The sequence below is a fragment of the Pseudophryne corroboree genome, chromosome 1 (assembly GCF_028390025.1).
Source record: "Pseudophryne corroboree isolate aPseCor3 chromosome 1, aPseCor3.hap2, whole genome shotgun sequence".
NCBI classification, from domain to species: domain Eukaryota; kingdom Metazoa; phylum Chordata; class Amphibia; order Anura; family Myobatrachidae; genus Pseudophryne; species Pseudophryne corroboree.
Window position 1 is genome coordinate 944,563,283 of NC_086444.1, and position 27,076 is coordinate 944,590,358.

The window sequence follows — 27,076 nt, forward strand, 5'->3', positions numbered from 1 at the left end:
TTGGGCAAAACCATGTGGACTGGGGAGGGGGGGGGGGGGTGGTAGATATAACATTTGCAGAGAGAGTGAGATTTGGGTGGGGTGTGTTGAAACGGAAATCTAAATTGCAGTGTAAAACTAAAGCAGCCAGTATTTACCCTGCACAAAAACAATGTAAACCACCCAAATCTAACGCTCTCTGCACATGTTATATCTGCACCCCTTGCAGTGCACATGGTTTTGCCCAACTGCTAACAAGTTTGCTCAAGCGATCAACTCTGAATTACCCCCATACAGTACTGTAGTAATGAATGAAGATTGTGAAGTAGACACAGAACAGAATCACCAACACTAACAAAAGTTTGTTTTGGTTTGCAACTTTCCTAAGGAACACTGTGTGACATTCTTTATTATGGGCTAGCAAACATGTATTAAATAACAGGAAACACAAAGACTAAAATAACAGCATTACCCATGCCTACCAAATAAAATAATAAATATTTTCCATTGTCATTAAAATATACTGTACAAAAAAAATTTCAAGGCATAAAAGAAGCATAAACAAAACAGCAGTGTATGCTTATAAAATGTTACACTAAAGCAGCATTGCAGCAACATTAATATAATTGTTTCATGCATTCTACAGTATATATAACATTCCTTTTTTGATACTTGCCAAACATTCATACTTTATATAAAAATGTATCGTGCAGATCTTTACATGTGGTGTTTATTTCAGATACTAGGCTAGGATCAATGGCACAGTTTACTTCTAGATTTGCTGTATGTAGTACACCTTAACCCTATTGCTTTATACGCCCCATTATCATATCCAAGCTGCTTTGTGTTCCCTGCTCCTATTTCTTTCCCTGTTTTTTTTTTTAATCATTAATATATAGTAGACTTGTTATTTGAATCCACTGATTTACATCACGCTGGGTTTACTCTGTCTGTCTGTCTGTCTGTCTACAACTGTCAAAATCATTGAGGGACAACAGGAAGCCATGGGTCACATACAGCTCTTCTGATAAATTTATTTTCACCATGGGAGTCCTCTTTCTAGTGGTTCTGATTTCACAGAATGAGCACAGCACAGGCCATTCACAGTCTACTGTATGTGGCAGGTTAGCATGTGAATGGATGGTGATCATGCCTCCGGAGTAATAGGTTGACCTATTGTTTTCTGCAATGCGAATGCCTCATGCTGATGCTCTGTTCTCATAAAGTCATCTGTTGGTTTATCACAACCTTATTGTGAGACCCCCTTCTGAGATAAGGTTCATTTTCAAGCTCCATCAAAAAATGTCATTGTTAAAAAATATATATTTCACATAATATACTAAATGCAACCTTGCACTGCACACCAAATGAAAGTAGTGGAAACTGATATTGGTTAGGCATTATGTATCTCATTGCTGGACATAGGGCCCAATTCAGACTGGAGCACTGCAGCGGCAGCGATCTCAGTCTGAAGCCCTTTGGGGAGTGCGTGTGTGTAGCGGGCGCAGTTTGCGTGCACACCGCAGGAGGCCCAGTGAGACGCTAAAAGCATCTCAGGGCTGCGATCGCCTCTGCCTGATTGACAGGCAGAGACGGTTGCTGGTCAGGAGGAGGCTTGCCAACGGCATTCGGGGCAGGCCGTGGCGGCTGCGTGATGTCACATGTAGCCACTGCAACCCGGGACGTGAAGGGTAGCTGCCTGCAAGCGCAGCTAGGGTGGGCAGGCAGGGAATTACTCGGCAGGTGCAAAAGTATCGCCGCCGTGCAATGCTTTTGCACCCGTGCGGGGAAGGGGGGGGGGGGGAGGCAGGGCCTGTCATGCAGGTCGGACTAGCCCTGTGCTGAATTTAGCACATCTACGATCAGATCTGAATCACCCCAATAATCCAGGAGGAAGATAATTACCGAATTACTTCTAAAGTTTTACTACTAACATCTAATACTCCACCATCAAGACACTTCCCTATATTTAAGTGAAAACAATCTAACAATTATAATTCTATTTTCTGATTGACACAACTATAGAGTGAATGCTAAAACTCATTAATGGCCCAGATTTATCAAGCCTTGGAGAGTGATAAATTGCACAGTGATAAAGTACCAGCCAATCAGCTCCTAACTGTGATTTTTCCAACACAGCCTGTAACATGGGCCATAAAGAGAAAGAGATTTAAAAAACATTCAACGAAAAAAAATAAGTCACTTACAGTACATACATCTGTAAAAATGACAGTTTTTAATAATCATCACCTGATACTGTTTTAAAGTTTGGTCCACAAAAGCCGCATACACACTAGATGACATGCAAAAGACAAGAGATCTTTAGGTGGGTGCACACTGTGCGATATGCTCCAAGGTCTGAATGACCCCCGATAAGTGATATCACACAGTGTGTTCCCTTCCCTCCTGGATCGCCAGAAGTTGTGAGTATACACTGAGTGATCCAGCAAACGATATCACTCAGTGACGTCCTGCCGCAGCCTGCCTGTACATATAGCCAAAATTGACCTGCATGTAAGGCTGACAGATGGAGTCGTTAATGGCCCCCGGAAAAGCACATCGGCTGTTATTAGCGGCATACACAGTGTGTGATATTTTAGTCAATATCGCTCAGAAGAGGAAAATGAGCGATATTGACTAACAATTTCTCTTGAATTCCCTGGAGCTCCTGGACACACAATATACTTCATACACACTAAAAGATATTGCTAAAGATGTCTTTCAGTGACATCACCCTGCCACTGCCCCAAACATGCAGTCATCAATGACATAGACAAAATTGAGTTGCATGTACAGACGTCAGAGGACCTCGTTAATGTCCCTCGGGAGTGCGTATCGTTAATGATATAGGTGGTCATTCCGAGTTGTTCGCTCGCTAGCAGTTTTTAGCAGCCATGCAAACGCTATGCCGCCTCCCACTGGGAGTTTATTTTAGCTTAGCAGAAATGCGAATGAAAGGATCGCAGAGCGGCTACAAAATAATTTTGTGCAGTTTCAGAGTAGCTTCAGACCTACTCAGCGCTTGTGATCTCTTCAAACTGTTCAGTTCCTGTTTTGACATCACAAACACGCCCTGCGTTTTTCCTGGCACGCCTGCGTTTTTCCTGGCACGCCTGCATTTTTCCTGCCACGCCTGCGTTTTTCTGAACACTCCCCGAAAACATTCAGTTGACACCCAGAAATGCCCTCTTCCTGTCAATCACTCTGCGGCCAGCAGTGCGACTGAAAAGCTACGCTAGACCTTGCGTGTTACTACATTGTTCATTGTAATAGTACAACGCGCATGCGCATTGCGCCACATACGCATGCGCAGAAGTGCCTTTTTTTTCCTGATCGCTGTGCAGCGAATGAAAGCAGCTAGCGATCAACTCTGAATGACCCCTATAGTGCATACATACTTAGCAATCAGTAGCGGATCTTGCCACAGGCAAGAAGGACTTTTGCAAGGGGCGCCGCCTTCCGGAGGGCGCCGCACCATGGCAAGATCCGCTGCTGCTGTGGTGCCCCCCGCTGCTGCTGCCCGCTGTCCCACTGTCCTGTGAAGGGAAACTAGACGCTACGCATCTACTTTCCCTTCCTGTAGAGGACCTTAACTGTAATGATGTGCGGTGCGCGTTGACGTCATCGCGCACCGCACAGCAAAGGTCCTCTCCACGAAGGGAACTAGACGCTTAGCGTCTAGTTTTCCTTCGTGGAGGGGACCTTTGCTGTGCGGTGCGCGATGACGTCATCGCGCACCGCACAGCAAAGGTCCTCTCCACGAAGGGAACTAGACGCTTAGCGTCTAGTTTTCCTTCGTGGATGGGACCTTTGCTGTGCGGTGCGTGATGACGTCATCGCGCACCACACATCCTACTACAGTACAGGGGGCGTAACTGACCACGCCCCCTGTAGGAAGCCACTAATGACGCCCGGGGCGCAAGAAGCCCCGGAACCGGCCCTGTTAGCAATATTCTAATCTATATCGCTCAGAAAAGTGAAAATGAGCGATCGCTTTTAAAATATCACCTAGTGTGTTTGGGGCTTTAATCATTTGACAAGTGCCTTAATGATAATAGCACCATTTTCACTTTAGAGATAGCAATTACATAGATGACACTAATGAGGTTGGCTTCTCTAGTTATAGATTGACTTGTTTTTTGGTCAGAGTTGCTGAGAGAAATTTACTTTGCACATTGAACCATAAATTCAGAGATCAACATAGTTAGCCTCATCTGTGTTTAACAGGTAATGTAAAAGAATGTCTTACTTTAGCTCACCTTGTTGTATAACATGTTTGTGTATTTTTGTGCTATAAAAAAGGGGAAAAAAAACCCTGATAAATTATACTTTAGTCAAATCTGGTACATACAACACCTGGCAACATATGCAGAATTTAAATGAAATCATCTCTTTGCAAATTCACGTTAGAGAGCTAAATGTTCCTAAAAGGAGCTGCAAAATACCCCACAGCATAGCTATTGGATTCCCAATACAAACCAAACACAACCTCCAGACAAGTTGTGTGTGATATACAGTACTGTTGGATCCAAAAGTGTTTGGACCCTCTAGCTTGATGTCTGTCTCTTGCTGCCAAAGTGTGTTGCTATGGACACTGGATAAAATGGAACTAAGACCGAATTAAAACAAAATGTGCAAAGCAAAGATATAGTCAGAGCGTTGGAAAAAAATAATTATCGTCATTTAGTCACACATATGTTAGAAGGAAATAAACTGTTAGTAACAAACATCCTTCAAGCCGAATCATTTAAGGGATGCCAAATTCTATGAAATAAGTGCTGTCACCACTGGCTTGGGGGCTGAAACACAATGGGCCTGCAAATTAGTAATGAGAGGGTTACATTACTAATTAGATTACAGAAGTTTACAGAAATCAACTTTACTTAGAACTGTGACAAATGAGGTATAGAAAACATAGCATCAGCTCTAGATCATGTACACTGCAGTATGTTGAACTTCTGGCATGGGCTAAAGTAATGTAAAGATACATTGGATTACTCTGCTAGTCCACATATTAGGAGACAGCTCCCTGTAAAATCAGTGGAAGTGTAGCTATTAATTCTACCAAGAACTATGCAAAACTTCCAAAAAAAATATTACACTTTAAAATAAATAACATTATTTGGATGTGGTTTATTTTCAATCATGGTACTATAAGGGTGGTATTATTCTAATTAAAAATGCCATAACCATCCAGAACATTTTATAAATACAAATTGGCTGAAAAAAAAGTCTTAATAAGAACTACATGCTAAAGTTTGCATGCACAAACATGGGCAGAAGAGCTAAACACTACCTATACTATGCTTCAACTAATATAAAAGAGAAGTTTATAAGTGCATGAAACATTTCACTAGAGACACATTGGTCTGCATCAATTTTCCCGACTGAACTAACCTGTAGGGATTTCAAAAAATCATATTTATCATCAATAACTTAATCCAGCTGTGTACCAGGGACGGATCTAGACTTTTCTTTAGGGGGGGCGGTTTACTGTTTAATCTTGACTCCTCCCTCTACAGTCCCAACTCCACCCATCTGCAATCCTAACTCCTCCTCTCTCAATTCTGACTGAACTTTTTGAGTGAGACTGAGATAGAGCTTTGTGATTGTTCTATGTACATGTGACTGTGCTGTGGGGTAATTGTATTTATTAGTCCTAGTACCCACACACCAGCAATTGAGGGGCAAATGCTCTGTAACCCTTGCTCTCCTGGCTCCTCTGTGCTGCTGTGGTATAAGCTGCAGCACATCATTCTGCCTCAGGCTCTCCCCGGAGAGCTCTCTTCTGCTCAAAAGTGGGCGTGGCTATGACTGTGTTAGGGGGGGCGGTCGCCCCCTTCGCCCCCCCCTAGATCCGGCCCTGCTGTGTACTGGGAAAGATGTGGGAAAATGGGATCAGATCAGGGAGAACCAGGTGAAACAGATTTTAGTGTGCGTCTGTGTGTGTGAGAGTGAGAGTGAGAGTGTGTGTGTGTGTGTGTGTGTGTGTGTGTGTGTGTGTGTGTGTGTGAGAGAGAGACTGTGAGTGTATACCACACACACACACACACACACACACACACACACACACACACACACACACACACACACACACTCTCTAATTAAAATAATCATTTGATGAGCATTGAAGTATACATTAGGGTACGCATTTGGTGTTTATTTCCTTTCCAAAGATCATGCACCTATCATTCGGCGGTGTCACTTTAACCAGACATGTCCCTGCTCAGGGACTGCGCTGCCAACCAGCTGCTGGAAGGGTTACAGATCCGATGAGTGTTGATACATACAGTACATAGCAGGCAGGGATAACAGCATGGCAATGCAATGGAGCTGTTGCACTTACTTGCACATCCTGACACAACAGACTTCTCCTCTCCTTTAGCCGTAGCAATAAGATCCTGGGCTGCATCAGAAGCTTCCTCCTTTATCTCCATGATCAGAGAGCTCTCAGCGGCGCAGTTCTCCTGTGCAGACCCTCGGAGTTCTCCTGTCCGTCTGCCACTGGGCAACACTCGCCGTCTACCTTCCCTGTGACTTGGCGGAACAGCCCTTCCTCCCCCGTGCGATTCTGCAGGCAGGACTCAGAGCACACCTTCAGCCAGCTCTGAGACAGGGAATGGGCAGGTAGTAGCAGGGAGCAGCTGAAGTGATGCTCTGCTTATTACAGACCATTATACATCTATCTTCCCTGTCAGGAGGACCTCTCCGGAATGATGAGTCCCCTGTTGCTTCTCCTTTTACTGTACTGCAAAGTCCGAGCTGTACAGAGCAATTAATGCATTGCAAAACTAGGTGGCGGAATGATCAAACTGAGCTGCGAAATCCTTCCCTGCTATAGATGCTGCAGCTCCTCTGTACCAAGGCTGCTGCAAACTTTACCAAGAATTCAGTACAATTAGCTGCAGCAGAAGTCTGACCAAGGGAGCAGAGGAATGCACAGAAGTGATTGCGTCCGTCATCTCATCTACTAGCCCCGTCCTCACTGCTAAGCTCCCCCATATATCCCTGTCACGACGCAGCTCATCACTTAGCATGACACAGGACTTCTGGCAGGAGGCAATAGGTTAAACAGGGGAGCTGCAGACCTCATCACTATCCAGGGTGTCTGCTGCTATTATACCTGGTACAAGTCTGGATTGTTTCATGATTGACCTTCTGGGGGGAAAAAAATCCAAAGCAGCGCAGAAAGCTAGAAAATGATAGCAAATACATGATTCTTCTCATGTCACTTGCAGGGGAGATAATCAGTCTGTCAAAGTTAATGAGCCATATTTAAAAGACTTGAAACAGACCTATATTCATTAAGACACAAATAAAACAGGTGACAGCTACCAGCTGCCCCTTAAAGGAATCACTATTGAAATGCAAAGTATCCAGCCCCTGGCATGGAAATCTCCCCCATCCCATATTTTCCTTTGTCATTCTCTCAGATAGACATTAAATTGTATTTTACAATGCTCTGCGATTTATAATAAGGTCAGTCTATGTAAATTCCCTGTTCATTTCAGGGAGACAATTTCCTATTAGATTTCAATGCATTGTAAAACAGTGTACGTAGGAACATGAATGCATATATGTATGCATAATTGTAGACAATAGCTGACTGCATTTTATATAAATATTTGTTCCACAGCTTAATTCTGTATAGATATGATTGAAATCTTCAAAACAGTTTTGCCTCTTTACTCACCAAGGGCCTGGTACATGGCTATCTTAATGTATAGGCACGCTGGGCAGCTGGCTAGGGCCCCACAATTATAGGGGCCTTTGAGCTGGGGTGGGTGTTGGTCACTCAATCAGTGCGTGGAGACAGTGGGGCAGATGTATTAACCTGGAGAAGGCATAAGGAAGTGATAAACCAGTGATATGTGCAAGGTGATAATGCACCAGCCAATCAGCTCCCAACTGTTAATTTACATATTAGAGCTGATTGGCTGATGTGTTTGTCACCTTGCACATATCACTGGTTTATCACTTCCTTATGCCTTCTCCAGGTTAATACATCTGCCCAACAATTCTCTATCTGCCTCCCAGTTTACAGCCAGACAGTAAATGGCTATCATCATGCTGATTGGTAGATGGCTGGAGCTATCCACCAATTAGAGTGCTGACAGCCATTCACTATATGGAAGCATTATTATTATTATTATTATTATTATTATTATTAAATTTTATTTCTAGGGCGCCACAAGTGTTTCGCAGCGCCGTACAAGGGACAGTACAGGGAGATAAAACTTAGCATTACAGTAAATAAGCATGTGGACAGATGGCATGGGACTGCAGGACGGACATGTTCTGATTTTTTTTATATTGGTCCCTTGAATGGGTGTGTAGGTGCCCCAGTGCATTGCTTTGTCCAGGGCCTACAATGCTATTAATATGGCCGGGCTTGATTCATGGCCCGGGCTTGATTCAGATATATATATATATATATATATATATATATATATAAAATGAAAATTTGTCCTTCTGTCTTTCTATACAAATCCACAGTTTACAGATCGTGAAATTTTACATACAAGCGTATTAAAACACGGCGGGCGCAACTAAAACAATTTGAAATCCCTAGCACCCCAAGGGGGGCAGACAGCAGCACAGCGTATATCAGGAGACCGCATAACTCTGGAATTGCTGGAGCAATATACTCAAAAATTGGTACACATATGCCTTACAATCTGGCAACAAACACTGTGGGAGGAAGACACCCCTAGCACCCCTAGGGGTGAGGCAGCAGCACTGAGTATTTCAGCAGACAGCATTACACTGGAATGCCTGCATCAATTTACTACAAACTTGGTACACATATGACTTACACTCTGGAAACAAACACTGTGGGGGTCAGACACCCCTAGCACCCCTAGGGGAGGGACAGCAGCACAGAGTATGTCAGCAGACAGCAAAACTGTGGAAGGCCTGCAGCAATTTACACCAAACTTGGTACACATCTGACTTAAAATCTTGGAACAAACTCTGCGGGGGTTAGACACACCTAGCACCCCTAGGGGTGGGACAGCAGCACAGAGTATTTCAGGATACAGCAAAACTATGGAAGGCCTGGAGCAATTTACACCACACTTGGTACACATCTGACTTAAAATCTTGGAACAAACTCTGTAGGGGTTAGACATCCCTAGCACACCTAGGTGTGGGGCAGCGTCACACAGAGTATTTCAGGAGACAGCATAACTCCCGAATGGCTAACCAATTTACAACAAACTTGGTACACATATGACTTACAAGCTGGGAACAAACACTGTGGGGGTAACACACCACTAGCACCCCTAGGGGTGGACCAGCAGCACAGACTATATCAGGACATGCATGATATGTCAGTGATGACAGGGCTGCATGTGACAGGGCCAGTGACATGATGTGAGGAGGGGAATGGAGGTAGCACAAACCCACACACTGAGCGTTATATAGTGGAAGTAGCACGGTCCCCCAGCAGCACAGAGTATATCAGGAGATACATAATGTGCTGTGCTATATAAGAAACTGTGGAGTGTTTGGAGGAGGAGGATTTATCTAGGTACTTATCTAATATATAACAGCGAACATTTGTACTTCTGACCTTCTGTCTTTCTATACAAATCCACAGTTTACAAGCGAAGATTGTGAGATTTTACATACGAGTGTATTAAAACACGGCAGAGGCAACTAAAATTTTTTGAAAGGTATAGTGGGAAGAGCAGGGTCCCTTGGGGGATAAAAAGGGGTCCACCCAGTACACAAAGTGCGTCAAGGAAAGAAAGATATGCCTACATACTAGATCTCCAACCAACGTAAATTAACGAACAACTATCATTCTAATTTACCATCCTCATCCCCTTGCGAAGCATGGGTATTCAGCTATCTATAATGTCATTTATACTGTGTGTTTAATATTTCAAATTATTTTGGTAAACTGACATTCTTAAAATCCCGGGCAACGCCAGGTACTATAGCTAGTATAAATATATATATATATATATACATACACACACATATATATATATATATATATATATACATACACACAGTATATATATATATATATATTTATGTGTGTGTGTGTGTATATATATATATATATATATATATTACCAATTTGAAGAAAATCTGGAACACTCAGAGTCTTTATGGTGAAAAGCGTGTATTACAAATTAACACTCCAAGCCAACGTTTTGGGGCTGGCACGCCCCTTTGTCAAGGTGAACAGAGATGAAACAAGACAAACAAAACTTACCTATATACCTAAAAGAAGCCCGCCATGTGTGTAGCGCCGCCAGCAGTCATGTCCCCTGGACCCGGAACTGGCGCTCTGCTGACGCGGCACTGATGACGCGGCACTGATGACGCGGCATTGGGTAGTCATGACAACTGGAATGCCCGGTCTCGAGTCAGCGTGCGCTAGAATGTAAACAAAGAGTGATGGAGATTACAGAGCCCTTACCACCAGAGATAGAGACACAATGTAAGCAAAGTAGAAACAATTAGTGAAAACATTATGAGCTGAGAATAGGTCATAGCAGTCTGATCGGGAGGGGCACGCTGGTGACATGAATATGTATGTGAATATGAGTCTAAGTGATGGAATGAAAAGTGTTGTGAAATGGGGTGATACGTGAGCGGTTTATTATGAATTACTGAAAGTGTTTGAAACAGTGACTGGTGTGGGGCTGTGATGGAATGCGTTGGAATGTGGATGATCATAATGGCTCCTAAGTGGGTGAAGTGGTGTGAGGTGAGGAGGTGTCTTATCAGCTGGCTTTACAACAAAGTGAGCTGGAATGTCAAGTGTTGGGTGAGGTGTATTGTTAACAACGTGCCAATGGTAGTGGAATAGTGTCGGCAGCGGCCTCTCCCGTGTTTTAAGACCCACTTATACTTTTAAGGTTAAGCGTGGCACAACAATCTGCATTAAAATAAAAAGTCCTTGGCATTATTTCAAAAGGGTCCATAATGTTATGGTGCTAATCGCTATAGCAACCTGCAGTCCTTCATAAGAATACGTTCCAGGGCATGATCTCATTGAGGCCATTGGGACTAATAGTTCCTAACTGAAAAATCAATTTAGCTTCTAACTTCAGGAGCAGGCCATTCCTGTCCCCTCCTCTTTTATTCATCGGAATGTGATCAATGGCCATCTGCCTCAAATCACTCAAGTTGTGGCCCTTTTCGGATCCGACCGCCAGATTCAAAGTTGAAATAGATACAATCCTTAATGAGGCCCACACTAATGGACTAATTTCTTCAAAATTATGCACGGCACTCAAGCAAGAGCATCCAGTGGTGCCGGTATTCTTCATGGTCCCCAAAATTTACAAAAATCAGGAGTCACCCCCGGGCCGCCACATTATCTCGGCAAGAAATTCCATTTTCCAGCCCATTTCAGTATTCCTAGACAGGATTTTGCAGCCATTAGTGGTCACACAACAGGTTCATTAAAGATACCTCCAGTTTTATCAGGAAACTGGATACCGTCACAGAGGTTCTCAAGGGCTCCCTACTGTGTGTAATCAACGTGTGCAGCTTGTACACAAGCATACCGCACAGGGAGGGCCTACAGGCAGTCCGGGAATTCCTGATAAAGGAGAAGATGGAGTCCCTGGACCTTGATCTATTTATGACACTGCTGGAGCTAACCCTGGAGAGAAACTACTTTTTATTCAATGGTCGATTTTATCGCCAGAAGACCGGGTGTGCGATGGGGAGCAACGTCTCCCCATCAGTAGCGAACATCTTTATGTTCAAAGAAGAAGATCAGGTTTTCTTCAGGGACCCAGCAGTTGCATCGTGCATTCTTATGTACACGAGATTCATAGACGACCTCTTCATAATATGGACGGGGGCCGAAGAAGTGCTTAAGAAAATACTGGATGATAGTAATTCCAGCAGTTCCCCAATCAAATACACCTTCCTTTTCAGTGACACAACGGTAAATTACCTGGATGTGAAAGTAACCGTGAAGGACGGCTGTATTTCAACGGGACTGTACACCAAGCACACAGATAAAAATACTTTTTTAAGGGCTAACAGCCATCACCCCAAGTCACTGAAAATGGGGCTGCCCCGCTCCCAGATGATCAGGGCCAGTAGACTCATCAGCGACCGTACCACAGTAGAACCTACCTTAAATTCTATGGTCCAGAAGTTTGTGGCTAGAGGGTACGACCCCAAAATGCTGGGGCAACAAAAAGAAGAAGTGCTGGGTATGTCGAGGAGTGACCTGATGACCACTAAAGATAAAGTTCACAAACCCGTTATTCCATTTGTGAGCAAACACAACACGACGAGCACGGTACTACCAAGGGCAATGAGAGCGCTGTGGCCTATTATTTTAACAGAGAAACAGCTACATTGCCTAGCGGATAAACGTCCACTAATGTGCTTCACAAGGGGGAGGAGTATCAAGGACCTAGTGGTCCACACGGACATTACAGGGTTCCATTGCAGGAACAGCGGGTTGACAGCGGCGGCCGGGACGCCCGGGGTTGCCTAGCTACCAGTGACGTCATTTCCTGGCAACGCAACGGGCACACCCACCGGAAACCCCACCGGACGCCAGCTCCCGCAGCTCCGAGATGCGGTCTTCTTTCTTCACTAACAGATAAAAGGTATGATTTCACACTGTTTATGTTTGTTTTGTGTCACTTGCATACAGCCTTGAGAAAAGCGCCCTGCGTGGCGCTGAAACGTTGGCGCAGATATGCCACTGATTTGACCTTTTTGCACAATATACTTACTTTTCATCAAGTCCTTGAAGTGCCGCCTGTTCTTTCCATATTGAGAGTGGATGGATTAATATCCCTCTCTAGAAGAACGTCACCTCTGCATATCTATACATATATATATATATATATATATATTTTGCACAATTTTGCAATGTGCGTGCTCCAGAACTAGGAGTATGTAAGTATGGGATATCAAAAGAAAGAAGGAAAATGAAATTGCCCTAGCGTGGTGCACTACTAGTCAATAATAATAAAATTTAACTTTGATTAATTTATCTTGTTAAGAACTTTAGCGAAATATTAAAAACAGAAATAGTGAAAAAAGTTAGAAATTGTGATTAAAAAGTATATGTGCTGCACACTGAGCATCACTGCATTAATTATTTAATAAATCAAGTATGATATTCAAAAGAGTTGTGTCCACATGTCACTTATTATATTGGTTCCTATGGAATGTTACATTTGTTTGTGCCTTATTTGTTAGCAGGCCAGTACCATTAGGGTAAATTCTATATCTATGTTCTATTAATTTATTGTAACTGTGCGTCCATTCAGTTAAATTGTATCTCTTCTAGGGAGATGCTAGTTTCCGCCCTTGTAAATTTGTAACCATTCAAAATGTATCCAAATTGTGCCTATCACTTACTTCTGCCAATATGACTGCAGGTGTTGCAATTAGATTACACTGACTACTATTATTAGTAGCTGTGATGTCTTACAACCTGCATTTCATATAAATTATATATAGTCAGGGCCGGATCCAGGGGGGGGCGAACGGGGTGAACGCCCCCCCTAACAGTCATAGCCACGCCCACTTACATGAGGTGGGGGCTGCTGCCAGGTGACGGTGTGTGGCTGCACTGACATCCCTCCCCATCCTCCGTGTCCCTGGGGCCCCTAGCTCCATCTACCATCATCACATGCCGTTACACCCACCTTGGGCAGTGTGTGCCGCCCATCGGTGTGTTAGTAGTTACATGTGCCCGGTTGTGTGTGCTACATAAGAAGCACATGTGCATGCTCTTCAGAGCATTAATGGACAGTTGGTATGGGAAGTGGGAGGAGTAATGAGTGTAGGGGAGGAGTCAGGAATAAATAAACCGCCCCCCCTAAAAGAAAAGTCTAGATCCGTCCCTGTATATAGTAGCTAAAGGCATCCCTATATATCATACTGTAGCAGTGCATTCTGAATTCTGTATTACATACATTCAACCCCTTTTGTGTTACAGATTTCTCTTATATTGACAATGCTGCTATTTTTTCATAAGCTGTCGGTATGGTTGCCAATAGTAACAGTCAGTTAATAATACGTGCACCAATTTTAAGTCCCCTTCGGGGGTATAACCCAATATGTATGCACAAAATGATGACTCAAACACTAATAGGATGATATATAAATGGGCATGGATGGTCCTTATTCTTCCCTTCCTAAGTTCAGACACATATTACATATCATGCTATAATAGCCCATTCCAGAATATAGGAGGTGACACTATTCAGCCCTTTTGGGTTAAAAGTACGTCCTTTATATTGACTGTGTCACTAATAGGAAGTCATGAGCTGCAGATGTGGGCGCCTGTGGTGACAGTGGGTTTATGAATACGTGCACCGCTGCTCATTCCTTCGGGGAGTATAGTCCAATATATATATGCACAGTGCAATAATTTAGATTTTAGAGTACTTATGACACTTGAATATGCATGCGCATGACTTTATTATAATATATCAGTGGAATATACGTCTTCGCTAGAGGCATCCCTATATACCATACTGTAACAACACCTTCTGATATAAGGAAGACACTGTTTTACCCCTTCGCAGTGCCATAACTAGGCATTTTAGCGCTGTGTGCAAGAAATGGCGTTGGTGACCACCCCCCCTATGCAAGATAGGGGCAGTGCGCTCCGTAGGCACGCAAAAAATATATATGGGCTGATAATGTCGATTTTATCTTAAAACATAAAGCTATACCTTAAACACACCTTAAATACACTTTAAACCTTTAGCCGCTGCGGCCGCTATACTTAATACATACGCTACGTACTTTATACACTGTTTGCGTACGGAGTCCCATATCACTGTATGGACTTAGCGTACAAACGCCGCGCTGGGGGTACAAAGTACAAACAGCGCGCACACACCCAGAGATACACTTTAAACCTTATACAGCAATGCGATGCGTCTTAGCAGGAAAAGGAAGACACAACACCGATTTGTAGTTAATCACTGGGTTACGACACCACAGAGTAATATTTCTGAAAGGGGGTTAACAATACAAATTATGCACTAAAATACAACAGAGTAAATGGCTACAGTCAATGTACATACGTGAGTATATTCGCGTGCGCCTCCCGGTCCGGTCCTCCGCTATCAGGTTGATAACGTTGACAGTCCTGTGCCCGGCCAGGCTGCAACAGGTTTTATTTATACAATTCTTCCAAAAGCAATACAATGGATACAGTAATCCCTTTGTCCATTGGACACAGAAATGCACGTTTACAGTACAGAAGAGGTCATAGGTCGATTTGAAAAGGTAGGCAATGTCTTTCCCAACTGCTCTTGTGGGTGGTCTCCTCTGGATTCCCGCCGCATACATAATATACAGTAAATACAGTTTATATCTATATTCTGCTTCTGCACCTAACTATCTGCAGGAACATGCAATCTTCCGCAAACCAACACCGGAATGTTACCCTTAAAATACCCTACAGCTGGATACCAAACACCACCTTATAACCTTAGTCTGTCCCCTCATATCCTGTAAAAGTGAATCCCTTTGTTCTGGAATCATTTAAACTGTTGATACTTTCTGATGTGGTGCATGGGGACTATATGTACAATTATTTGGATTAAATATGTAATGTTTTGATAGCTCTCCATGCGCTCACAAACTCTGCCGTAAATACCCATACCACGCGCAGGACCGCGGGAGCGACTATACGCAAATTGCGGATATGTGCACTCACGGCAGAACAAGTGCACGCGCAGTGGGCATGTGTGTGCAGTTTATACGTGCTGTGTGTTCTTCTTTATTTTTCGACTTTGACTGTCCACCCTTTGGCAGTCAACAATAACTGCCACTATCTAATCACTAAGCAGAAAAATATCAATACAATATCTATAGACGATTGGATGGTCGGAGTAGAGCTGTAGGCGGGAAATGTATGACCTTGTGAGATAGTAAAAAGCATGTATGTATGAATCCATGTCTGAGTGGCATGTATCATCAAGCCGTATATGTTCTAGATAAGCTTCGAGGTATTGCGAAGTATACATTAAATCCTTCTTATCCCGTATTAAGGGTCTGTAAGTGGGCCAACAAACACTACCGAGCTCTTTTCGGCTTCTTGTTCCAACAAATGGGGTGCACATTTAGCTGATGATACATGGAGGGGGAACATATGTGAGTGCTAGTACATGTGGATATCACCGGTCGACTATGTGTGTCATTAACTGAAGGTTGTAGAGTTGAAGATAAGACAAAAATACATTCACATAACATTTTCATAAACATTCTTGGGTATGGTCGATGTCTTTTCCGGATGGGTGTATCTGGGCAGAGGAGGAGACAAAGGAAAAACGGGTGAAAGAAACAGGTCATGGAATCATCTGCAATCCTTATCATAACACTGTCTCTATGGATGGGTCGTAAATTAAATCTGCTGCTGTAACAGCGCCCCTGCTCCTTAGACTCATCAATTTTGTGCCGTGCTTGCCCCGCGTTAGAATTCGAACACACCTAAATATCAAGCCAATAATTATGACGACTCCCAGGATACAAAGGAGAAACTTCCCTACACTCATAATAACATTTTGAGCCCACTCTCCTAAACCTGAGAACCAATTGCGTGGGTTCAACCATGAGACCCAGCCGGTCAGTTCATTACTCACAGCAGTCAGGGTAAGGTTGTGTCTCCTCCGGAACTCCCACTTCAACTGCAAGATATCGTCCATCTTTTGATCGATAATCTCGGTTGGGTCATCAGTGCTGTTTGTAATATACGTGCAGCACTTCACACCATATTGAGTTGCCAAAGTGACACAGTACCCACCCGTCACGGCTGTGATATAATTAAGGACCATCCTGTGCTGGATCAGTTCCGTCTTGTAAGCTTGTTACTCCCTTCCTGTATACCTGAAGGTGTCGTCATACATCTCAGTGATATTATCTATCAAGGTCGCTAGCGCATGGATATACCTATAATTTATAATTCCTCTGGCAGTACGGGTGATGTCTAATGCGAGAAGGAATTGAATCCCGGTGGATTCGTGGATCAAATCAGAGGCTACGTGCTCTGTCCTCTCTATGAGGTGTCTCTTGACGATGTGTTCATAGTGAGTATGAGTATAAGGAGCCTGAGCACTGCGGTGAACCTCTTTCATCTTATCATGGGTTATGGCAGTGCCGTAACTAGGCATTTTAGCGCTGTGTGCAAGAAACGACAGTGGCGCCCCCCACCATGTAAGACAGGGGCAGTGCGCGCCGTAGGCACGTGAAAAATTTAGAGGGGCGTGGCTTCATGGGGAAGGGGCGTGGCCACAAAATAATAGCAATTCATACTACGGTGCACAGTAGTCTACATTATTCAAATTACGCTGCACAGTAGCGCCACTACACCAGGTAGAGCCCCTTTTATACATTACAGCAGACAGCGTCCCCCTTTTGACACATTACAGCAGACAGTCCCCCTTTTTACACATTACAGCAGACAGCGTCCCCGTTTATACACATTACGGCAGACGGTGTCCCCCTTTATACACATTGCGGCAGCCAGGCCCCCTTTTTACACATTACGGGAGCCAGTCCCCCTTTTTACACATTGCGGCAGCCAGGCCCCCTTTTTACACATTACGGCAGACAGTCCCCCTTTTTACACATTGTGGCAGCCAGTCCCCCTTTTTACACATTGCAGCAGCCAGTGCCCCTTTTTACACATTGCGGCAGACAGTCCCCCTTTTTACACAATGCGGCAGCCAGTCCCCCTTTTTACACATTGCGGCAGCCAGTCCCCCTTTTTACACAATGCGGCAGCCAGGACCCCTTTTTACACATTATGGCAGACGGTGTCCCCCTAAAAGAGAGAGAGAGAGAGAGAGAGAGACTTACCTGACAGGCTCCTCGTGCTGGCAGCTCCCTCGGTGCAGGCAGTGAGATGAGAAGGAAGAGGAGGGAGGGGGAGCAGGGAGCCGCAGCAGCGCTATTTGATTGGTAGTAAGCGCCGCTGCAGCATCCCCCTCTTCTTCTGTATTGGCTGCTGTGGATGCTTCTGTCTACCCCTCCACAGCGCGGCGGCGGCGCACACAGCAGAGGCGGCATGTAATGAGTCAATTTGACTCATTACATGCCGCTGGCCGTTGCGCCCTCAGGGCAACTGCGCTGTGTGCCAAGCCCCCTTGGCACACACGTAGTTACGGCCCTGGGTTATGGTCATGACCTCTGGCAACACTCTTCCAATATAACACAATCCTTCTGAGCTCGGGGCAAGCCACTTGTACGCCTTCCTCCCACATATGAAATTGTCATCATCGGGGAGAACATAGGGGACAGAATATGACATTACCATATTGCAAACTTTCCAAGTGAAAAACCCAATCCCTAGTTCTCCCATCTGCTCAGTACAAGTATCGGGCTGGATGATATGAGCACAGTACCCTGGTGATACTTTTCCAACCCACATGGTCTTGCTTCCTTGAGTGTACCTATTCCGAAAATACCTTCCACTGTTGGCTATTTGGCGTACAAGTTGCGAGTCTATGGGTATCCTATCAGCTCTGTGTGAAAAGGTCATTGTCTGGTTATTCCACATCACTTCCCAATTTCCTGGTTTTCGGTAATTGGAAATATTGAAACATAATAAGGATCTATCTACATGATACTGGTGGAGCTTCAAGCTAGGTGTTAGGGTCTCCCGCCCTGTGCTGCCACGTCGTCATGGCAACCGGGAGACAAGTGCTAGCGGAGTAACCTGAGCGCAGCTGATACTCCGGTTCGGGTCTTTTGCTGTGCAGTGGTTATAGGCTCTGTGCACGGCAGGGGATCCGGTGCTGGTTTTTGTGCTCACAGTCTGTGAGGTCTGAGTGGGGCGTGGACAGCACCTGCTTTATAAGGCCTCTTCTCAGGGTAAGCAGATGCTGCTGAATCTTTGTTGGTTAGTCAGTTCCTGAAAGTTAACCAGTACTGTGTAGCTTTGTATTTGTTTGTTGCTTACTGCAAATAGGCCTGGGGATTTGGTATTACACTCTGCCAATCCAGACCTAGCAGTAAGACTGGAGTCAGTCGTTTAGCTTGCTGGGGTTCTGTTACTACTCTGTGAACTTAGCAAGTTTGCGGCTGTATTCTAAGACTTGCCTGTCTAATCCTGTCTCACTGTGCTAGGTGTCAGGGGTCAGTTTAGTGGCAGTAAGCTGAACCTGTGCACTGCAAGTGAGAATTAGGATTGTGGAGACTCTCCTTGTGTCTATCATTCCATCTCTGACCAAGGAGTTTACTGCCACACCCGTTGGTAACCCTTTAGGGTTTTGCTGTTGCCCTTAGCAACAGCATTTCGGGTTCTCTACGTATTAAAACACAACATCTTGCTTTTCCCATCTGAGCAGTTCTAATACAAGGGAGATACCCAGTTCCTTAGCCTCTGGGCTTCTCTGTTCACCTTGTGTGTATTTTGTTACCCTATCACCTTCTGTGTACGTTATGTCATATTCCCCAGTCGGTCTGTGAGTCCATTTGTTTTGCATAACAGTTCAAACACCAGTACATTCCTGCAGGCACTGGAGTGCATAACAGTTCTGACACCAGTACTTTCCTGCAGGCACTGGTGTGCATAACATATTCAGCAGCCTAATACTCCTGTTGAAATTTTGTGGGAATATGGAGCATACCCCTCAAAATACGTTGCAACAGGTGGTCGATCAGGTGCAGGTCCTGACTCAACAATTTAATGATTTGTCCATTAAAATGCACACCTCCCAGGCTGCTGGCGGAGCTCCCGCAGCAGCAGCACCTGCAGGGGTTAAGGAGCCGAAAGTAAATCTCCCGGATCGTTTTTCTGGAGATCGCTCGCAGTTCTTTTGTTTCAAGGAGAGCTGCAAGCTATACTTCCGGCTTAGGCCTCAGTCTTCTGGGTCGGAGATTCAGCGGGTGGGCATAGTGATTTCCTTGCTACAAGGAGACCCACAGGTCTGGGCATATGGGTTGCAGCCTGACTGTCCGTCGCTTAAAAGTGTTGATGCTTTTTTTACGGCACTGGGCATGTTGTATGATGACCCTGACAAGACGGCCTCAGCCGAGGCTCAGATTTCAATCCTTAAGCAAGGGCGAAGGCCAGTTGAGGTTTACTGTACGGAGTTTCGGAGGTTGGCCCATGATACCCAGTGGAATGACCCAGCCCTGAGACACCAGTACCGAAGAGGTCTTTCTAAACAGATAAAGGACTAACTGGTACAATATCCCTTGCCTGATAGCTTGGATCAGCTCATGCAGTTATCCATCCGGGTGGATAGACGGCTGAGAGAGCGTAGGCTTGAAAGGGAGACTGAGATTTCCTTCCTTCCCAAGGGAACCTCAGACTCGGAGGAATTTTCCGAGGAGCCTATGCAGATTGGGGCTACCCGCCTCTCCTCGCGTGAGAAGACGCGGAGGAGACAGCAGGGGTTGTGTTTGTACTGTGGGAATAAAGGTCATGTGGTAGTATCATGCCCAGAAAAGCCGGAAAACTTCAGGGCCTGAGGGTGATGGGAAATATCCTGTCAGGCCAGAAGTCAGAATTTCCCAAGAAGACTTTTATCATTCCGGTGACCTTGAAGATCCTCGGTCAAACTGTCAAGACTGAGGCCTTTGTGGACAGTGGGGCCGACGGGGTTTTTATGGACCGCCAATTCGCCCTGAAACACTCTGTTCCCTTAGTACCCTTGGCATCGGAAATTGAGATTTGTGGGATAAACGGGGAACCATTATCCCAAGGTAAAATTACCTCTTGCACTAGCCAGATTTCTTTATTTATTGGAGCCACACACTCTGAAAAATTGTCCTTTTATGTGACTGTCTGTACTTTTGCCCCATTGGTGTTGGGGTTACCCTGGTTAAGGGCCCACAATCCTCAATTTGACTGGGTCTTCTTAGTTGGGGTACTGATTGTTTCAGGAGTTGCTTGAGCCTTCCAGTCAGGCTCTCGCAGCTAAGTTTGCCAGGATTGCCAGGGTGTTATGCAGATTTTGCGGACGTGTTCTCCAAAAAAGTTGCAGAGGTACTACCTCCCCATCGCTGCTATGATTGTGCCATTGATTTGTTGCCAAATGCTAAGCTTCCCAAGAGCAGGTTGTACTCCCTGTCACGTCCTGAGACTCAGGCTATGGCAGAGTACATTCAGGAGAACTTGGCTAAGGGATTTATCAGACCTTCACAGTCTCCAGTTGGGTCGGGGTTCTTCTTCGTGGGTAAAAAGGACGGTTCGTTGCGACCCTGCATCGACTTCAGGGAATTGAACCGTATAACGATTAAAAACTCATACCCACTGCCTCGCATTTCGGTCTTGTTTGACCAGCTTCGTACTGCCACCATTTTTTCTAAGATTGACCTACGCGGTGCGTACAATCTAATCCGAATAAGAGAGGGGGATGAATGGAAGACTGCCTTTAATACCCACTCAGGGCATTATGAATATTTGGTGATGCCTTTTGGGCTCTGTAATGCCCCGGCAGTCTTCCAGGATTTCATGAATGATGTGCTCAGGGAATATTTGGATAGATTCTTAGTTGTATACTTAGATGACATCCTAATCTTCTCCCATTCCCTGGAGGAACATCGGAAGCATGTACGCTTAGTCCTCCAGAAACTCAGAGACCACGGGCTTGGGGCAAAGCTGGAGAAGTGCGAATTTGAAGTTCAGCAAATCGCATTTCTAGGATATATTATCTCCCCAGAAGGTTTCCAAATGGAGGGTTCCAAGGTACAGGCAGTCCTGGATTGGGTGCAGCCCACTAGTTTGAAGGCGCTTCAGCGTTTCCTGGGCTTTGCGAATTTTTATAGACGATTTATCGCTGGATTTTCATCTATAGTGGCGCCCTTGGTGGCACTCACTAAGAAAGGGGCGGATGTTGCTCACTGGTCTTGTGAGGCTAAAGCGGCTTTTGCCCGTCTCAAAAGGGCATTTGTTTCGGCCAAGGTGCTGCGACACCCAGATCCAGAGCGTCCTTTTGTGGTGGAGGTGGATGCCTCTGAGATGGGTATTGGGGCAGTGCTTTCTCAGATGGGAGTGTCTGATAATCGCCTTCATCCCTGTGCTTACTTTTCCCGTAAATTTTCGCCTGCCGAGATGAATTATGACGTGGGTAACCGGGAATTGTTGGCTATTAAGGATGCACTCGAGGAGTGGAGACACTGGCTTGAGGGGGCTAAGTTTGTGGTCTCAATTCTCACTGACCATAAGAATCTGGCATATTTAGAGTCAGCAAAGCGTCTCAATGCCAGGCAGGCTCGATGGGCTTTGTTTTTTGCTCGCTTTAATTTTTTGATAACATATCGCCCTGGGTCAAAAAACATCAAGGCTGATGCGCTCTCGCGGAGTTTTGCTCCAATCCAGGAGACCACCGAGGAGCCGTTGCCCATTGTTTCCCCATCATGTATTAAAGTGGGCATTACCCAGGACCTCTTATCATTAGTCCTTAGAGCACAGGAGCAGGCTCCTCCAGACCTTCCGGTAGGTCTTTTGTTTGTGCCTCCTAGGTTAAGACAGCGAGTGTTCCTGGAATTCCATGCCAAGAAGTCGGCAGGTCACCCGGGTATTGCCAGAACTCGGGAGTTGCTATCTAGGGCGGTGTGGTGGCCCTCGGTGGCTAAGGATGTGGATCAGTGGGTTCGGGCATGTGACATCTGTGCCCGAAATAAGACTCCTAGAGGGGTTCCTGTTGGCCCATTACATCCACCCTCTATCCCATCTAAGCCATGGACCCACATTTCAATGGATTTTGTGGTGGACTTGCCCAAATCCTCGGGGATGACAGCCATCTGGGTTGTCGTTGACAGGTTTTCGAAGATGGCGCACTTCGTTCCACTGGTTGGGCTGCCATCGGCCAGACGCCTGTCTGAATTATTTATGCTGTATGTTGTGCGTCTCCACGGGTTGCCACTTGATGTGGTCTCTGACCGCGGATCCCAGTTTGTGGCCAAATTCTGGAGGGCATTTTGTTCCGATCTCCAGATTTCTGTCAGCTTGTCGTCAGGCTACCATCCGCAGTCTAATGGGCAGACTGAAAGGGTGAACCAGTCCTTGGAGCAGTTCCTCAGGTGTTATGTCTCCAAGTGTCAGACTGACTGGGTTGCTCATCTGTCCATGGCGGAGTTTGCCTATAACAACGCGGCTCACTCTGCTACAGGGATCTCTCCCTTCCTTTGTGTGTATGGGCATCATCCTAAGGCCAATTCTTTTGACCCCCTGGACTCCACGCCTGGTGGTTCCTCTGTGGTTTCGGTCCTTAGAGGTATTTGGCGGAAAGTGAAGAAAGCCCTTGTGTCTGTGTCATTAGTGACCAAAAGGGTTTTTGATAAGCGGAAAAGACCCTGCAGCTTCAAATTAGGAGACTTCGTCTGGTTGTCTACCAAGAATTTGAAGTTGAGACAGCCATCTCATAAGTTAGGCCCCCGGTTCATCGGCCCTTATAAGATCACCAGGGTTATCAATCCGGTGGCATTTCAGTTAGATCTGCCCCGTTCTTTGGGTATCAATAAAACATTTCATTGTTCCCTTTTAAAACGGGCGATTAGTAATCCTTCTTCCAGTGGAAGACCTTCCCCTCTTCTGATACGTGGCCAGAGGGAGTTTGTTGTTGAAAGGATTCTTGACTCCAAGGTGGTTCGGGGTCGGCTGTCATTTTTGGTGCACTGGAAGGGGTATGGCCCGGAGGAGCGGTCGTGGGTGCGCAGTTGTGATCTTCATGCCCCCAGACTGATACGCTTTTTCTTCTCGCAGTTCCCCGATAAACCCGGTGGTAGGGGTTCTTTGACCCCTCGTCAGAGGGGGGGTACTGTTAGGGTCTCCTGCCCTGTGCTGCCATGTCGTCATGGCAACCGGGAGACAAGTGCTAGCGGAGTAACCTGAGCGCAGCTGATACTCCTGTTCGGGTCTTTTGCTGTGCAGTGGTTATAGGCTCTGTGCACGGCAGGGGATCCGGTGCTGGTTTTTGTGCTCACAGTCTGTGAGGTCTGAGTGGGGCGTGGACAGCACCTGCTTTATAAGGCCTCTTCTCAGGGTAAGCAGATGCTGCTGAATCTTTGTTGGTTAGTCAGTTCCTGAAAGTTAACCAGTACTGTGTAGCTTTGTATTTGTTTGTTGCTTACTGCAAATAGGCCTGGGGATTTGGTATTACACTCTGCCAATCCAGACCTAGCAGTAAGACTGGAGTCAGTCGTTTAGCTTGCTGGGGTTCTGTTACTACTCTGTGAACTTAGCAAGTTTGCGGCTGTATTCTAAGACTTGCCTGTCTAATCCTGTCTCACTGTGCTAGGTGTCAGGGGTCAGTTTAGTGGCAGTAAGCTGAACATGTGCACTGCAAGTGAGAATTAGGATTGTGGAGACTCTCCTTGTGTCTATCATTCCATCTCTGACCAAGGAGTTTACTGCCACACCCGTTGGTAACCCTTTAGGGTTTTGCTGTTGCCCTTAGCAACAGCATTTCGGGTTCTCTACGTATTAAAACACAACATCTTGCTTTTCCCATCTGAGCAGTTCTAATACAAGGGAGATACCCAGTTCCTTAGCCTCTGGGCTTCTCTGTTCACCTTGTGTGTATTTTGTTACCCTATCACCTTCTGTGTACGTTATGTCATATTCCCCAGTCGGTCTGTGAGTCCATTTGTTTTGCATAACAGTTCAAACACCAGTACATTCCTGCAGGCACTGGAGTGCATAACAGTTCTGACACCAGTACTTTCCTGCAGGCACTGGTGTGCATAACACTAGGGGGCCTAGAAATATTAAATTTCTTGTCCACCGGTCTCCCACCCCGTAATTCGAGTACCTCATCTATTGCTAAAGGGTACGGTACTAATCCTGACTTGCTCTGACCTCGAGGTACTTGTGAGCACACCCAGCATTCTGTCTGGTTTAAGACCTTACCCACTAGTGAGTGGTAATCACTCAATGGATGACGGTCCATGTTGATATTAAGGCTGGACTGACATCTTTGGATGCACCCATCCTCGACTATGTTCTCACAATTCCTACAAATGCAATTTTCCTCAGCCAATAACCCTTCACAGTGCCTCCGAGCTCCTTGACTACCAGAGCGCTTTCTGATACTCGCCTTTGCTCGATTAGTGTGTTGCTCTTGAGATTCTACAAATCCATCCTCGTCATCAGCACCCATTCCAGATCCTTTCTCGACCTCTCTGGGACCCTCACCGAAACAGACTGTCCTGGTCAACAACAGGATTAACAGGAAAACCCGGAACGCAGTCTCTTGGGGTAAGTCCATCTTGTTAAGGGAAGAGAAGGGAAACAAGAAGGGGGAGAAAGAGAAGGAGAGAACGAAGGTAGTGGGAGATGGAGAAAAAAAAAAAAACTGGTGCGACAACCGCCTCTGGTCTTGTTGTTTCCACGCTCAGGTGCCGTCTCAACAGTCCTGCCTCTCAACCTTCCCGGAACAGACACTCCAGTGATACGATGTTCTCTACACTCTGCTCTTTGTCACGGGTTCTCTCCGGGTCAGCGACCTTCTTACAGTGGGACGAGTGGACCCAAGTCTCTCTTTTGGCAACCTTTAATGCTGTCGTGCTGGTTAGCAAGACTTGGTACGGTCCTTCCCACCTGTCAATGAGGCAACCTGAGCGTAGAAAATTTCGAATCATTACATAATCCCCAGGTTCAATGTCATGACAATTACTGTTCGGTAGGTCAGGAATCACCAGAATTAGATTCCTATTTTGATTCCTCAACTGCTGGCTCATCTTAACCAAATATTTTACAATCACTTCGTTATTGCATTTCAAATCATCCTGGGGGTCTATCATTACATGAGGTTGTCGGCCAAAAAGAGTCTCAAAGGGTGATAGATTAAGGGGGGACCTGGGAGTGGTTCTGATGCTGTTCAATACTAGTGGCAAAGCTTCTGGCCACAACAATCCAGTCTCAGCCATCACTTTGCTCAGCTTGTTCTCAATAGTGCTGTTCACTCTCTCACCTTCGCACTCGCCTGTGGTCGGTACGGAGTATGCAGCTTGCTATTAATTCCCATCATTTTGCACATAACCTGAAAGACTTCACCTGTAAAATGGTTACCCCTATCGCTTTCAATTATTCTAGGGATACCATATCTACACACAAATTCCTGCACAATTTTCTTTGCAGTGAACGTAGCAGTATTTGTGGCAGCAGGGAACGCTTCTACCCAATTGGAAAACACATCAATACAGACTAACACATATTTTAAATTCCTACAGGGTGGTAACTGTATGAAACCAATTTGTATTACCTGAAAAGGGCCATCTGTCGGAGGGATATGGGATGGCTCTGTTGGTATTGACTTTCCAATAGTCTTCCTCAAGCAAGTAAGACATGTCATTGCTCTCTTACCTGCATGAGAAGAGAATCCTGGCGCACACCAGTAGGCTCTCACCAGCTTACACATACCCTCTTTACCCAGATGAGTCAGACCGTGTGCCGCCTCAGCTAAGCTTGGGAGATATGCTCTGGGGGCTACTGGCTTACCTTGTCCACCTGTCCAGAGTCCTGAGGACTCCTGGCCATACCCCTTTGACCTCCAGACCGCCTTTTCCTGTGGAGAACACAAATTTGCATTTCAATTAATTTTTGTGTGTTGATTGTGTTGAATGTCATAAGTGATGTGATGTTCATTTGTATGGGGGTGCTGGCTGCTGATTTAGCAGCTTCATCTGCCCGGCTGTTACCAAGTGAAATTGGGTCTTGATTGTAAGTGTGTGCTTTGCACTTGATAACAGCCACCCTGTCTGGTTCTTGTATCGCTGTTAGAAGCCTTTTTATGTGGGACGCATTCACTACAGGTGTGCCAGCTGCCGTCATTAAATTTCTGAGGCGCCATAGGGCCCCGAAATTATGCACTACTCCAAAGGCATACCTAAAATCTGTGTATATATTGGCTGACTTACCCTTGGCCAATTCACACGCTCTGGTTAGGGTGACCAGCTCAGCAACTTGTGCTGAGTGCGGTGGGCCTAGGGGCTCAGCTTCTATGATACTTCTGTCATCCACAACTGCGTACCCAGTGCACAAGTCTCCCAAGTCCGTCTGTCTGTGGCAACTACCATCAGTGTAAAAAGTAAAATCTACGCCTTCCAGTGGGTTGTCACTAATGTCAGGTCTTGCAGTGAAAGTCTGGTTCAGGTATTCCATACAATCATGCGTATCAGT

General features: G+C 45.5%; 1 protein-coding gene across 3 annotated transcripts in view; it reads right to left on the minus strand.

Moving 5' to 3' along the window:
- Window positions 1–6,815, minus strand: part of INPP4B (inositol polyphosphate-4-phosphatase type II B) — a 1,055,719-nt gene extending 1,048,904 nt beyond the window's left edge. The window contains exon 1 of one of the 3 annotated variants that reach the window (XM_063920402.1): window positions 6,326–6,764. In XM_063920402.1, the coding sequence (XP_063776472.1) occupies window positions 6,326–6,416 (91 nt within the window). In that variant the 5' untranslated portion in view covers window positions 6,417–6,764. Of the gene's footprint in view, window positions 1–6,325 lie in introns of all 3 variants that reach the window. The other 2 variants (XM_063920401.1, XM_063920400.1) reach the window with 2 other exon arrangements.
- Between the last annotated feature and the right edge of the window lie 20,261 nt (window positions 6,816–27,076).